Genomic DNA, 17,190 nt, shown 5'->3' on the forward strand with positions numbered 1-17,190 from the left:
CTGGTAAAATTCGGAGTACCGCAGGGTAGCGTTCTTGGCCCTACTTTATTTCTAATATATGTAGATGGCCTCTGTCGCCTTAAACTAAGAAATGCAGCTATTGTGACCTTTGCTGATTATACTGTACTTATGTTTGATGGACCATCATGGCATGATGTTAAGTATACTGCAGAAAAAGGCCTGTATCACGTTATGAAGTGGCTCAATCAAAATTCCTTATCTCTCAATCTAAGCAAAACAAAATATGTTACGTTAAGCATAAAGAACTCCATGCAACCATCTAAGTTTTATATTCAAGGTCACACTTGTCCAGATACTTACGCGGCTCCCTGCAACTGCTACACACTTGAAAGAACTAATGTTGTTAAATATCTTGGTGTAAATATAGATCAAAATCTAAAATGGAACTACCACATTAATACTCTATGTTCTCGAGTAAGAAAACTAATGTATATATTTAAAAACATTAGGCATTTGAGGGATCCTAGTGTTGTCAAAAATGTACATTTTATTTTGCACTATGCCAGTCCATTATAGCATACGGCATTGAAGCTTGGGGAGGTGCCAAAAAGTCTCACATGATTGCAATAGAACGAGCTCAAAGAGCAGTTATTAAGGTAGCTACATTTAAAAATTTCAGATACTCAACGACCGCTATATATAGAGAATTTAATGTTCTATCGGTAAGACAATTATATATAAAGTCCATCATTCTAAAACAACACAAAAAAGCACCATCTTCAGCAGTTTCTGAGAGAAGGAGAAACCGAATTTTTATCAATCCACCTAGTAGAACTAGCTTTGCCCATGACTTTGCCTTTTTCCTTGGCCCATTTCTGTACAACAAGATCTCGAAAAATGTTAACTTAACCCAGCGAACAGTGAATCGATGTAAAGCAGCCGTTACATCTTTTTTGAAATTATACGACTACGATGGCACTGAAAAACTCTAAAAAATCACTGTCTAAACTTAACTAAATACAATTAATACAAAAATGTTAACTAACTTAATAATACCTGAACTTTTAAAGTATTAACCTCCACCTAAAATGAACCATCAGTCACGCAATGCTTGATAATCTTGATATCCCGGTCAATATAAGTCTAGTGAAACTAACCGTGAATCATTTAAAACTCTAATCTTGATATCGATTTTTTTCTATATACGTTGTGCTTCCCTCACATATTACATATCCATATATGCTTCCATACACACAACACACACACACACACACACACACACACACACACACACACACACACACACACACACACACACACACACACACACACACACACACACACACACACACACACACACACACACACACACACACACACACTATTTGTTTTTTGCTTGTTGCAACCTGTTTTATTTTTTCATTTTCTTGTCATCTTTATACAATATTAATATTACATATATATATATATATATATATATATACACATATATATCTATCTAGTACTGCTCAAATACATGTATACCTACTGCTAGATAAGAGTAAATGTGATCCGGGAGAGGTGGTGCTTCCTGCCGTCATACAGTTTTTACTAGTACGGAGGAATCGTTTCCTGCTCTTATGAACAACATGATGTAAACTTAAAATTGCACTTAAAGGAAATAAATAAATTGAAATTGTTTCTACTTCAACATAAAATAAAATGTTTTCGTTGGCTTTGTGATTACAAAGCAGATGCGACGCAGCAGCGTGTTTAAGTAGGCTAATTTTCATTGAATCGAGTCTCCTTAAACACGAAATATTTTATCGAAATGTATGAAGTTCTATTTTCAAAATTTTTATTATTGACAACCGTATCGATAAAATTCTTATCATATTCTTATGCTTGAGTCGGAAGTGCCATAGATTATCCAACGTTGAAAAGAGTAAGGTTGTAGTGTTGCATATGAAGTTGTAATACACAGATTATACTCGAGTAGAAAAATAGTTTTTTGACGCTTTTTTTAACCGACTCAATTTCATAGAAGGAGGAGGTTCTGTATTCGGTTTGGGCTATTTTTTTTTATGTATGTTCACCGATTACTCCCGAGACCCGTTGTCCGATTCTTTTTTTGTTGGAAAGGACCTACTTCCAAGTTGGTCCCATATTAATCTGGTTCTGATCTGATGATGGGATCCCTGAGGAATTGAGGGAACTCTTCAATTTTTAAAGGCATGTGTATGGTGATTTCGGTGTTTCCTAAAGTAACTCAAGCATTTTCTCCCAAAAACCACCAATTTCATGTAGCGCAACTGTAGCCTAACCACGAGTTTGACACTAAATATTCGCTAGCGTCTTCATAACTTTTTATACACTAATATGCCAGTACGAGCGAGATGCATAAACAGTAAGCACGCGATAGCGAATATATCAATGTCAAACTCGTGGTAAGGCTACTGATAATGAAGACCACGGACGAAATGTGGAACTTCCCTCGTATGTGTATTATGATTTTTGATGTACGTAGTGTTGGAAACAACCAAAGAGACTAGAGGTGAGGGGTAGGTGTGAGAGGTGAAGGTAGAGGGTATTAGTGTTTGGGGGGTATGAGGTTTGGGGTTGAGGGGAGGGGAGTTGATGGGTCGGGGACTGAGTGGTTGGGAGTTAAGGTATTGGGGGTTAGGGTGAGGAGTTAAGGGGTCTGGGGTTAGGGGTCGGGGAATGGCGGTTGAAGGGTTGGTGGTTTAGGGTCGAGGGTTCAGTGATCAGGGGTTGTTGTGCTGTGAGGTTGAGTGATCGGGGGGTTTGAGGGATTGGGACAGTGATGGGGCAGAGAATTGATTTAGTAACAGGAATGATTTCCCAGACGGACTCGAGGAAAATTCTGATTATTTAAAAAAATTTAGAGTTAAACATGATTATGTTTTTCATTCATGCGTCACGCTCTAAACAATGTCTTAAAATTTGTACAGTTGTAATGGGATTTGTAGACATAAAGCTGATTATTTTTGACTGGTATTGTTACTACTTGGCTTGGCACCGACTTCAAACATATCAGTTGGTAACGCATATACTTAAACACGGAACCCTAAAACGGATAATATTTTATTTCATCCTTTTTGAAGTCGGTTTATCTTTTTTTTTTAAGTTTTTTTGAAGACATGAAGTACAGTTACATAGTTGTGTGTCTTTTGCAGCGAGCGCTCCGGGCAGCGCGAGCACATCTCGCTCTGTCTCGCCCGCGCCCGCGGCCGCGGCCGCGGCTGCTGCGGCCGCCGCCACCGCCGCCGCCGCCGCCGCCGCGCCGCCCGCCAAGCGCCCCAAGATCGACCCCTCCTACACGTGAGTATACTTTGCGAGAATCAGGTTCTTATCAATCAACAAAACCGGACAACCACCTGGCCAAACAGGGCCTCCGCTGGCAGTAGACGGCCAGGGAGGCCTTGTACTACATGGAGGCGATCAGTTGAGAAGGAGGCTGGCCCCAATGTACTCGGCTAGAAAAAACTAGAAGTAGCCGCTCAAGATCGCGACAAATGGAGAATTCTTCTGCGAGCCCTGTGTCCCTAATGAGGGATCAAACATCAAACATTTATTCGGCAAATAGGCCACAGGGGCACTTTTCAAAATTACAAAAAACAATTACATAAATATAAATGATAACAGGAATGCATCAAAGAAGACTGTTAACCTTACAGCGCCGCGTCCCTTATTATTTAGCTTTGTGTTATGAAAACTTTCACCTTACTTAGGTAGTGCTATTTAACCGCACTAAGTAAAATTGGGTTTATCTGATCGCTGTCACAGGCACAAAAGTAACATGAGAGTGTCTTGTTTTAAGCATGAAACATATTTAACCGCCAGTAGCGCCACCTATTAACCATCTAACAGAGTTAAAAAAACTGATCGGCGATTAGCCCTAGTCACACGTGATGGAAAGTGAAGACAGGGCCTAAGATGGAGCCCACCGGTCCAGCAATAGCCTATTCACTTTTGCTTTAAAGAGACCGAGGTCATATTGATCAGGGGATACAGATGGCGGGAGCGCATTCCATTCTTTAGCCGTCCGGAAAGGAGCAGGCAAAACGTTTCGTGCGAACAAATGGTACGTGGACCACGAACGGGTGCATTCGCTCCCCGCGCCTGGATGTTCGATGATGGAAAGTGGAAGATGGAATCAGGTCGTTCAGTTCTTGTGCGTGCACCCCCCGGAATATAAATATCCGATAGAATACCGATAGGCAAGCGACTCGACGGCGATGTTCAAGGCTAAAAAGTCAAGTCATCAATCGAGATCGAGTTTAAAATGAATTTATGATAGATAGACTTTTATTGCACACCTCTCTTTATTGCACAATAAAAATACAACTTCAGAAAAACAATCGATAAAAATTGAGGTAGTCAACATGCCGGCGGTCTCATCAGCATCACTAAAGAGCGATCTATGTCTAGAATTGCACTTTGTGCCCGTGGCAGCGTTCAAACAATAGGGTATTACACTGTATTCGAAATAAAATAAATTATTAAAATAAATTAATAAAAAAAATATTAATAAAAATTAAATAATTAATATTTTTTATTTTTAAAATAAATTATTTCACACCATGCATGAAACAAAGCACCAGATTATTATTAGAAAAACATAGATAGCACTTATTTTTAAACACAATCAATCGGATTGAAGTATAAAAAGTAGGTGAGATGACCGTGACGTCATTGTGGGTAGGCGGGTATCCCTACCGCGCGCATTCTTCGTTTGCTGCGCCGTTTTATTTTGTAAACAAATAGTTATACGCAGTTATACTCGATAAAACCTACACAAAATTAAACTTTACAATCTGTGTTAATAAGTGAATATAGAAACAATCGGTAAAATCGGTTGTAACTATTACTGTGAATACGTTTTTCTCTGGTAGTGCTTTCATCACGCCCTCGTACCACGATATCGGACGCGAGGAAGTTTTTGACAGATAACCCATATACCACAGCGACTTCAACGCTTCGCGGCCCGCAGTATCGTGTTTCGTGGTACAAGGTTCGTACTAAGAAAAATGGCAGGAACAAACAGTGAAAAAGTATGCTCCGGCTGCTACCTTCAAATCAATGATGGCCTAGCTATAACCTGTAAACAAGAAAACTGCTGTAAATCATTTCATGCAGAGGTGTGTGGTAACGCTTTAAGCCTCACCACAGAACAAAAAAAGGCCTGGGCTTGCCCTGACTGTCAGGCGGCCTCCAAAAAGGGCGGCGACAACTCTATGACACCCGTGCGCACATTTATGCCATGTGATATCACCGTAAGAAAAAAGAAAGAGCCTACCAGAGTATCGGAAATAAGCGAACTGACATCAGAAATCAGGCAGTTACGCGACGACGTATCTGAAATTAATAACAAACTGACGGAAGCATTATCTTCAATAAACAGCTGCACCGCACGCCTGGATAGTGTTGTTACCCGAATCCAACAGTCGGAGGACAGACTAAAAGCATTGGAAGATAAACAAAACGAGAACTTAGTACTGAAAGAAACCGTCTCCCAACTGCAGGACCAGCTAAATAGACAAGCGCAAGCTTCATTAAGGAACGAGCTGGAAATTGTCGGTTTTCCAGAGAACCAGAACGAAAACCTTCATCACATTGTTCTTGCCACAGCCGTGAAAATAGGCCTAAAATTTAACGACAACGACTTGGACGGCGTATGGAGAGCGGGCCCCCGAGCGCCAGCATCCAGCAGCAGCGGCAGAAATAATTTACCTCGTGTGATCGCAATTCGTTTTACTCGCCGGAATATACGAGACAATTATCTAAAAGCAGCTAGAACTAGGCGGAATCTTACTACCGCTGATATCCTGAACACTGACAACCCACAGAAGATATACGTCAATGAACGCCTGACTCGAGCAAATAGACTATTTTTTCGTACCGCAAGACAAAGAGCATCAGAAGCCCACTTCAAGTACTGTTGGACGACGAGCGGCTCGGTGTTTGTGCGTAAGCGAGATGGATCCAGTGCTATTCATATTAGCCGTCTTGAGGATATGGACCGCTTTCTCCCCTCTTCTCTCCCCTCTGGCCCAGATCAAACAAACGCGGCGGGCAACGTTGACTGCTTTCCTGATAGCAATTAATTTTATTACACCGTTCCATATAATTGATTTTCTGTTTACTGTTTTCTGTGAAATTACACATATGTCTGTCTCACTCTACTTAAACACACATTTTCACTATTTTCACCACACAACATTACGAGCGAACCAACCTTTTCAAATTTTTGGAAATACAACTCCGCTTTTATTTTTGTTTGCTTTAAGTAAATTTCCTAGTACAGCCTGGAGCCACGGCGACGGCGACGCTTGCGAAGCCTACTCACTACGGCCGGCCTAGACATCGTAGATGAGCTGGATAAGTCTCTACTGGTAAATTGTCATGCCGTGGAAGCTCCAGAGCTGTGTAACAATATTATTTCTCATAACTATCCCATTAAAATATTGTCACTTAACATTAGGAGCCTGCAACATAACTTTGACCAGTTCTTGGTAACGTTTAACAGAATCAATATAAAATTTGATGTAATTATCTTGACAGAGTGCTGGCTGAGGGAAGGTTCGCAGGTGGGGCATATAGATGGCTACATCTCCTACCGAACCATGAGAACTAATAACCAGGCAGGTGGAGTGGTCGCCTATGTAAAAAAAGAGTTAAACGCTACTGTCACCGAGCCTATGGTACAGGACTGCGACTGCCTCCTCGTTAGCATCCCGGATCATTTTTCTTTATTAGGTATTTATAGATCACCCTCTTTTAGTAATATAAACCCCTTTTTAATCTCTCTTGAAAGCATGATATCGTGTATAAGGAAACCTCCCTGTTTGGTTATTGCTGGTGATATAAATATTAATATAATTAACGAAGACCCGGACACATCGGAGTATCTCAGTGTTATGGCAAGCCTAGGGCTGACTGCAGCAATAGATAAGCCGACTAGGAATAATGCTTGTCTTGACCATATTTTTGTAAGATCGAGATTTGCCTTGGAATCGGTAGTATGTGCATCCGATATTACAGACCACGACATAGTCATGTTGGGTATTGGATCTTGTGCTAAAACTAAAACCTCAAAACTCATTAAGACAAAAAATACTTTAAATTTTGAAGCTATAAAAACGGACCTTAGCCAAGAATCCTGGCATAATGTTACCACTAAGACATCTGCAACGGAAGCAGCACAAGTTTTTTCTGATACTTTAACTACTATAGTTAAGAGACATACAACCACCAAAATCATAAGTCGATCTACTCATGCTCTTAAGCCTTGGATGACTCCAGGACTTATTAGATGTTCTAAACATAAAGATAAATTACATTCTGAATATCGTAGAAATCAAGGCTGTGACCTAACCAAGTTAACTTATACCAGATATAGGAATTTTTACATAGGCCTAATACGTAAAGTTAAGGATGAATATGACCGTAAAAGAATAGCTGATAATACAAACAATCCCAAGAAACTGTGGAGTACGATCAAAGATATAACGTTTACTCATCAGCAACAAATTCACCCCTCTGAGCTTGCATTAATTAAACCAAATGCTGAAGATTCTCTTAATTACTCAAACAATTATTTCACCTCGATAGGACACAACTTAGCTAATAAAACCCTAAATCGGCTTAAAACTACAGAAAGCAACTTGTCGGCGAATGAAACAGTTAAGAGAACCCCGGCCAATTCACTCTTCCTGGGCCCTACTGATGAGGCTGAGGTAGAGAGTCTGATTAGGAATCTCAAATCGGACAGCGCACCCGGACTTGACAATATTAATAATATTCTACTAAAGCACATCAAGGATTGTATAATTATGCCACTGACATTCATTTTTAACTTAAGCTTATCAACTGGCTACTTTCCGGACCACTGGAAGGTGGCAGCAGTTATTCCTATCCATAAAGGCGGCGCCAAAGACTGCCCAGGTAATTATCGCCCCATCAGTCTCTTAGGAAGCGTGTCCAAAATCTTTGAAAAAATAGTACATAATCAATTAGTTAAATTTCTTGAATCAGAGAATATGCTTTCTTCGAGTCAATTCGGTTTTCGGCATGGGAAGTCGACTGAGGATGCTGTCTCAACTCTTACTCGCCTTGTTTCTAATTATTTGGATGAGGGTAACGCGTGCATCGGTGTCTTTTTGGACCTGGCCAAGGCGTTCGATTCAGTTTCGATACCAATTTTGCTCAGGAAGCTTGAACTGTCGGGTATTCGAGGTACGGCACTCCTATGGTTTAAAAGCTATCTAACAAACCGTAGCCAGTGCTTAAAGTTGGGCGCCCTGGTCAGCTCTCAAAGAAATATTCCTTACGGGGTCCCACAGGGAAGCATTCTCGGACCAACGCTATTTTTGATTTACATCAATGATTTAACAGACCTTTCCATAGGCGCCGAAATTATCTGTTATGCGGACGACACTGCCCTAATCTTTCACGAATCGTCCTGGGAAAAATGTTTTGCAGCTACCGAGAGGGGGCTTGCTTTAGTAACTAACTGGCTTGCAAATAATTTACTTACTTTAAATATCTCAAAAACCAAATACCTTTGTTTTCACAAGACTGCAGCTTCATCTCCCAGCCACCGCCCTGAAATTAAATTAGTGACAGACCCCTCTAGTGGCCCGGGGAGTAAGGATAACAATAGTGTCAATAACTGCCGCACAATAAAATATTTAGGCATTACCCTTGATGAAAATCTTAATTTTAAAGCCCATATAAATTCTGTGTCCGCTAGAGTTAGAAAATTAATATATATTATGAAACTACTCAGAAACGCTGCCGGCAAAGATATACTTAAACTAGTATACACAGCCATTTGCCAACCAGTGGTCGCGTATTGTATCACAATTTGGGGAGGAACTGCCAGCTCAAACCTCATAACCCTAGAAAGAGCTCAACGTTTTATCTTAAAAGTAATGCTCAGAAAGCCTCGGCTATTCCCTACTGCTTCTCTGTATAAAGAATGGAAGGTATTGTCAGTTCGGCAACTTATGTTTCAAAGGGTTACTCTCATGATACATCGTAACACCATTGCTTCCCAAAACTATGCGTACCTGCTAAGCAGAAGAGTGTACAAAATTCCAGTTCCGAGCACGAATACAATTTTTGCAAAACGTTTCCCCAGTCATCTCCACCCATACATATACAATGTGGTCACAAAATATTGTGACATTAAGAACGCATCCCTATCCGAAGCCAAGAGAAAACTTTTCAACTGGTTAAATAGCCAGAACTACCATGAAACTGAGCAAATAATGAAACGAGTTGTCTAAATTATACTCCATAATAAACCTTCAGGCTCGCTCGTACAGGCACTGAATGACATCAGACACAATCACTACACTTATACACATCATACTCACACTCACATGACACACATCATGATTTTCTGGTACGCTCTTGAAATTGTAACTACAATGTAATAATTGTTAGTTAGTAAGTAATGTTAGTATTAGTTTTGCATGTATCTCATTTCATTTCATTCAATGTAAGAACTGTAAGATAAGAGACTTACTTTAGTTTAGTTTAGACTTTTAGAGGATACCCCTAAACTTGTTATGTAGTAAATCTGTAGAGCGGTCACCACGATACAGGCCTAGCCTAGTGTGGGACCACTGAGCCTGTTGTAATTTTAAAATCTTTCTTTTAATAAACAACTTTTTATTTTATTTTATTTTATTTTATTGTGTAGTATTTCATATAAATTCCATATTTGCAAATCGTTTTGACAGTTCTAAAAAAGAAACTGACTTTGACTAGTAGGAGAATACCCTATTCCAATTTTAACTGCACCCAACTGTGATCCTTAGCTTTACAATCCTGTTCTCTAATACGGCGTTGCGTTGTATGAGAGAGGTATGAGGGAGAGGAGAAGAGAGTGACCTGTGAGTTTGTTGTCAGCGAGTGCGGCGTGACGGAGGAGGCGGTTCGGCGCTACCTGGCGCGCAAGCCCATGACCACCACGGAGCTGCTCACCAAGTTCAAGTCCAAGCTCACCGGCGTCAGCTCCGAGCGCCTGCTAGAGACCATGACGCAGATCCTCAAGCGTATCAACCCCGTCAAGCAGAACATCAACGGCAAGATGTATTTAAGTATCAAAAACAACTAACTTATTTATCTGCTAAAACTCTTCAGTAAGTGTAAGAATAATTGCGCTCTTGGTTGCATCTGGATGACACTCGCAGAATTATCAAATGTATGGAGCCGTATCAGCGCCATGCACCTAGTAACAGTTAGGGACACCCCACACTAACACTAGCGTAGCGTCTCCCGAGCGTCGGCGTCTAGTCAACTGTGTGGCTGCTGGTTGACGCATCGTTGGCGCAACTGCGCAGCGACGCCATTTTCCATAGCGCTGACGCTGACTAGACTTTGACACTCGTCTAGTCAACTGTGTGGCTGCTGGTTGACGCATCGTTGGCGCAACTGCGCAGCGACGCCATTTTCCATAGCGCTGACTAGGCTAGACTCCGACACTCGTCTAGTCAACTGTGTGGCTGCTGGTTGACGCATCGTTGGCGCAACTGCGCAGCGACGCCATTTTCCATAGCGCTGACGCTGACTAGACTCCGACACTCGTCTAGTCAACTGTGTGGCTGCTGGTTGACGCATCGTTGGCGCAACTGCGCAGCGACGCCATTTTCGATAGCGCTGACTAGACAAGACTAGACTCCGACACTCGTCTAGTCAACTGTGTGGCTGCTGGTTGACGCATCGTTGGCGCAATTGCGCAGCGACGCCATTTTCCATAGTAGACTAGACTCCGACACTCAAACAAAACCTGTGGACCTTATTATCACGGACAATTCGGTATTTATTGGGCTCAATAAGCGTATTGTATGTATAAATAATAAATTAAAAGCAGTAAGTTTTGTAAACTTCATGTACAGTCTGACAAGAAATTGTAGAACTTAAAAAGTGGCAATACCGTAGTGTTGTCCCTTTCAAAACAATCAAAGAAAACGGGACGACACTACAGTATTGCCACTTTTTAATTTCTACAATTTCTTGTCGGACTATATATCAGGGACCGGACAACCCTTTCCGCGATAAAACCCTTTCAATGGGCGTCCCTTAAACACGGCTAATACATTGAAAGACCTTTCCCTTTTGTACTGCAAGCCCATTCATACCCCTACCTTTGACTAACCCTTACCGAAAAGCTAACCAAAAGTAAGGCTAGCCCTTAATAAGGGTTACCCTTTAAGTGCTTTTTATAAAGGTTTCCCTTTAGTAATGTCGTAGTTCAGCCTTGCGTGAAAGAGACAGGATTAATATATCTACGCTAGTGTATGAAAAGGAAAGAAAATACGTGCCTACAGCCGCCGCCGACGATAATCGCTCAGGTTCGAAGTAATGTGTGCTTTATGAACAAGGTAGACGATTTAAATTAGCACGCTTATATGCTAAAAGGGAAGCCCTTTATAAGGCTAACCCTTATTTGCAATATGCAAGGTGTTGGTGAGCGGATGATAAGGGTTTTGTAAGGGTATTTGGGCTATCGATTACTCAAATGTGCTAGCTTTATATAAGGGTTTTTAAAAGCAAAATGAAAGGGTTTCATCTGGCAAAGGGTATGGTGACTTAAGCCTTATGCAATACCCTTATAAAATCCGGATAAGGGATAGCGGGTCGGTCCCTGCTATATATACGGTTTATTTTTGTGTAGTATTAATTTAATATGATGGACCGAGAGACTCAAGGAACACAGTAACCATTATGAGATTTATGAGAGTCCTCTCCTCTCCATATAGTTCTGTAAGCACGGTGTAGCCGGGCCGGGGTAGCTCGCCAGCGTAAAAACTATGTTGTAGTATAGTAAATAAACGTAATGGTCACTGGCATGGCATGGCATTCAAACACACAGCGGACCTCTTCTTTCAAATTGAACTGCATGCAATTGCAAACGAGTACCTACCGACAACTATGATGAAAAGTAATTTCCTAATGTTAATTATACATATATAATAAAATTAATAAATAGGTACGAGTACCAGGTGAAGCCCTTATGTTCTCATTTATGCAGTTTTAAAATAGAATAAAATATAATTTTGAGATTGCTGTACCTTTTTTAATTTGTGACGTTTTCAACCAAAAGGTACCACATTGTCGCTTGTGGATAAGGTTGATTTCAAATTGAAGCTATAAAGACTATAAATGCCCTTTTGGTTGAGAATGGCACATTTTTTAATGATTTGTCATTTTAAATTAAAACTAAATTGAATGTATTTGGGCAATATTGGTTAGGATATTACACATAATGATCCTCTCGCCAAATAGACCTTTGCAAAATCAAGTCCCAGTTGCTCTAAATCATCCCTTTTTAGGGTTCCGTACCCAAAGGGTAAAAACGGGACCCTATTATTAAGACTCCGCTGTCCGTCTGTCTGTCTGTCACCAGGCTGTATCTCATGAACCGTGATGACATGACAGTTGAAATTTTCAGAGATGATGTATTTCTGTTGCCGCTATAACAACAAATACTAAAAAGTACGGAACCCTCGGTGCGCGAGTCCGACCCGCACTTGGTCGGTTTTTTATTTATCAAACGTCCTGTTTGCAAAATGTGTCACTTGTAACTTATCGTACAACGTCCCTTGTTGAAGATTAGTCAATATTACCTATACAAATGTACTATACTCGTAGTAAACGTCGTCGTCGTCGTCGTCGTCGTCTACTTACGACTAAAAATAATATGAAAGGAAGGGTCTCATCTCATTAAATGAGTAACGTATTTTATTGTTTTTATCGTATCCCGCTGCCGATAAACCAACCAGAAACCGGTCAAGCGTGAGTAGGTCTTACGGATAAAAATGAACATTGTAAAAATTGTAATGAATTGAGATGATGGTAGTTAGGATGTGCGTCCAACTCTCACTTAGGGCCGATACAGGTACAGCTACAGACAAACTGATAGTTGTATGAGAAGCGCACGACAACTAGATATGAGCGCCGATAGACATTTAGGCGGCGGCGGCGCGCCGGTCAAAATCGGTCGGCGGCGGCGGCGTTTCGGCGGCGTGGCCTTGAAAAACGGTTTTTCAAGGGAACAAAAATCAAACCCTAATTATGCCGAAAATACGTGTATTTTGCCTCAAACTCTTAAGGTATTAGACGACTTTTGTTATTTCAAGTAAAATACTAGAGTTCTGTTTTTCATGTCTGAATTAGACGTAGATATGTTGAAGCTAAAAAATGGGAAGGCAGCTGGACTCGATGATATAAGGGTCGAACAAATCAAATGTTTCGGACCCAAAGCCAAGCGTCAATACAACGTTTTTCCCAAAGATATGGAGTAAATCTCACGTCATTGCTACTCTAAACTATAACCAGGCAAAGATCCTGACAATGCGAAAAGTTACAGACCGATATCTCTACTCTGCCATACATTCAACTTATTCGAACGCCTTGTACTGAAACCACAGCCCACCCCCTATAGACCGAGCTTATAGGACGACTCGCGGTCACCGCCCGTATGGTGTATAGGTCTTATATAAGATTGCTCGCGCGCCGCTCCGATCAGTTGCGCCTAGAGATGGGTAGTGAGTAAATACTCAAGAGTAAATACCGAGTAAATACTCAGTATTACTCAGTATATGTTATTATGCACTTTTTTCGATAAATTTATTACTTTTGGAAAAAAACCGTTTGCAAAGGCCAAAATAATGTTCATCCCTCTATAACTTTTGGAACAAAGTTTAATAAAATATGAAAAAATAGCAGGATAATAGACCCTAGAAAACACTTTGAGAAAAAATATTTTAAACATGATCGGTCGGGTCATTTTTGAGTTTTCATTAAAAAAACTCTTCATAAAAGGACGTAAGTGCCGCGAAAACACGTAATTTGGCGTGTACGGGGATTCAGGATTCTAAAAGGCGGACCTGTGGATTCTATTCCAGTCCTCAGTCACTTATTTTAATGGGAGAGTGGAACCCAGCGTGGAACGACGCTTTTTAAGCAGCAGTTGGCCGCAACTAGATGGGTAGTTAGTAAAAACCCACCAAATATTTACCTAAAATACCCGTATTTGCCGTATACCGTAACTATGTATTTAGTGTGGTTAAAATATGATTTAATTATAGTCGTTAGTTTTCAGGCTGGCCCTTTCGGTTAACTCTTTGTCTATTGTAAGTAAAACCGCACGTGCTACTACCTGCAAAAAAAAAGAATCGCTAACTTTGACCGCGTATACTATACGGCTGTACTATGTATAGTCGTTAATTTTCAAGCTGGCCCTTGCAGCTAACTCATTGTCTATTGTAAGTTAAACCGCACGTGCTACTCACTCAATAAAAAACGGTTCGGTCAATTTAACCGGTTATTGAATTACAATTTCTATGGAACTTGCAATAAGATTCAAAATGAACTACGGAAAAATTGCGAGGCTGTGTGGGGTCCCTCTACGGTTACTGAGTTTCGGCGAGTCGAACGCTACAGAACCAGTCTAAAATATGTCAACGAGATGCGTAACAAAGGCGCATTATCCGATATAAAATATATATTTATCGGAGAGCTTACTTACACTGGTTTTTGAACGTTGGCCTAGGGGGTCATCCATAAATAACATCACACGAATTTAGTGATTTCACATTTGGCAATCCCGTTCCCTCTCGTGTGACTTCACATATTTGACAATTTTGTTTTCAAAGAAATTAGCAAATTCAATGAAATATAGTTATTTTAATAAAAATATTTTAAATAATAGGAATATTAGAAATTTTATGACACGAAACCGATACGATATACCGTTTCAAAAACTAGCTTATTTAGTTGTATCGCGAATACAAACAATCAAAACAATTTTCGACTACAAGTGAAATTAAAGTGACGTCACAAAGTTTGTAACTCCTCTCCCCCTCCTCCCTAATTAATAGTTTTCCATTGTAATTGCCACGTATTTAACCGGTCGACTAATTAATCGAATTTGGGTAGTTTAAAAAAAATATGGGTGCTTTTTTATTTTTAGTTAGCCTACTTTGGTGTCCCACTGCTGGGCAAAGGCCTCCCCTCGTTTTTTCCATTCGACCCTGTCATCGGCATTTTGCCACCATTTGGGGTAGAATGCGTCCAAGTCGTCCCGCCATCTCCTTTTCGGTCTGCCTGAACCCCGGCCTGCACCGTCTATGGTGTTCCGTGGGTCCCACTCAGTAACCATTTTGGCCATGGGTACTCAAATTAATAAATTGGCAACAAAAACGGAGCCTTAAATTAATCAATATGAGTTGTATTTTTATGAATTTTGGCCACAATGCCAGGAAAGACAGTGATAACCTGGAAAAGCTGGTAATCACTGGTAAAATCGAAGGCGATAAGCCGAGACGCAGGAGCCCAATGCGGTGGACAGACCAAATTCGCTCAGCCCTTGATGTAACGCTCCACGGTGCCCTACACTCGGCGACAGACAGAAAGAAGTAGCGGCAAATTGTCCAAGAGAAGCTAGAAGTTACCTAGAAGTGACCACGACCCTCAGTGATGAGGTAACCGATAAAAGGAGGAGGAGGAGACCACATTTTAAAAAGAAATAAAACAATCTAAAATATTATACACAGCCAAATTATATTATTATATGCCCAATGAAAGTTCGTGTTTAATATTTTAGATTACCGAATATTGATAAGACAATAGCGTATTTGACTGTATTTAAAATTAATTATTTTACATCATGCATAAAATAAAGCACCAGAAGTTTAATAGAGAAACGTAGACAGCAGTTATTTTTAGACACAATTTCTATTTTACAGCCCGTATAAAACAATAAAGAGTACGTAATTTGATTGTGACTTCACATGCTAGTGTTTCATATAAATTCCGTAGTAGCAAAATCGTTTTGACAGTTCGAAAAAAGAAACTGATTTGACTAGTAGTCAAATACCCTATTAGAATTATATGCCAATGACCGAACCTTTTTTGCAGGTAGTAGCACGTGCGGTTTTACTTACAATAGACAAAGAGTTAGCCGTAAGAACTACTATAAATACTATGTAACAATCGCCGCGCTATCTGGTAAGAGCTATATTGTAAAGTATTTTCGTCGCAGTTTTATTTTAATAAAGAACTGGTTAAAAACTGTATAATATGTGAATCAGCTTGCAACATGCACTTATCTAGAACGTAAGTAAATAAGTAACTTTGAAAGTAATTAAGTACCTTCTTATTTAAAACAAAATTGTTAACTATACTTTATCACGTCTATATCCGCTAAATTCCAAATTACCTCTCACTGATAATCACCTTTTTGCCCAAAACTAAGCGTAATAAGCTTCTTACAACATAAATATCATTAATACACGTTAACACAATTAAATAAAAACCAATTTAGTACTTAAATCTCACCAAAATATTGAAATTTTGTTAATAATCGTTTTTACTCACCAAAATGAGTAAATACCAGTATTTACTGTATGCTTTGAGTAAATACTGAGTAAATACTCAGTATTTACTCACCCCTACCCATCTCTTTGCGCCTTGCGCCCAAGAATACGACCTATTAGCAGTGTGCACGTCTGTACGAAAATAAATCGTAAATAATTGAATTCGTTCGCTAATCATTTATATTGCAGCGTAAAATGGTGTGGCAAGTAATCTAAGACTTCCAAATACAAAACAGATGGAATAACATTCCAGTTAATTGTGAAATTCATTATTTTGTTGAAAATTGTTTCTTGTCTGCGGGGTTCATTTTATACTGGTCAATACGGTTGTACTGAGCAGCAACGAAGTATGCCCGTCCCTTTTCGTCTGCAGGCGATTATGGTGCAAGTAAAAGATCTTGATGTATATGAAATAGGGATTTAGTATCCGAAACTGATACAAGGGTTGATATTCGCGTTTATGTATGTAAGACGCGTGCGGCGCTGTGGCGGCCGCTGGAGCTAATGGCTTGTGGTGGGGTCCGTACCCCGCGCGGTAACTTGTTGTCGTAGACATGCTGGGGGGCCGTTGGAGGAAGCTGAGGTGTCGGTAGCATTGGCTGGCGCTGAAGCTTCTTCCAACATCTCATCATTGTCATCAGGGAGGGGGCACACCTTATTCAGTGCCCGTCGTTCGATCCCTCTGATCGTTCTAAAATCGCCTACCCTGGCGATTCCGTCCTTGCCATGGTATAGTCGATGGACACGTGCAAGTTTCCATCTCATGGGAGGTAGGTTATCCTCTTTAAACACTACCATAGCGCCTTCCTTAAGATCTCTGTAGGGATGTCTCCAT

General features: G+C 40.3%; 1 protein-coding gene across 2 annotated transcripts in view; it reads left to right on the top strand.

Annotated features, from left to right (window-relative positions):
• LOC134754304 (general transcription factor IIF subunit 1) overlaps window positions 1-12,042 on the top strand; it is a 44,792-nt gene extending 32,750 nt beyond the window's left edge. For both annotated transcript variants that reach the window (XM_063690545.1, XM_063690544.1), the window contains exons 11-12: window positions 3,138-3,282; window positions 9,883-12,042. In XM_063690545.1, coding sequence (XP_063546615.1) covers window positions 3,138-3,282; window positions 9,883-10,090 — 353 coding nt within the window. In that variant the 3' untranslated portion in view covers window positions 10,091-12,042. The remainder of the gene's footprint in view (window positions 1-3,137; window positions 3,283-9,882) is intronic.
• Window positions 12,043-17,190: the final 5,148 nt, after the last annotated feature.

This window comes from Cydia strobilella, chromosome Z (assembly GCF_947568885.1).
Source record: "Cydia strobilella chromosome Z, ilCydStro3.1, whole genome shotgun sequence".
Lineage (NCBI taxonomy): Eukaryota > Metazoa > Arthropoda > Insecta > Lepidoptera > Tortricidae > Cydia > Cydia strobilella.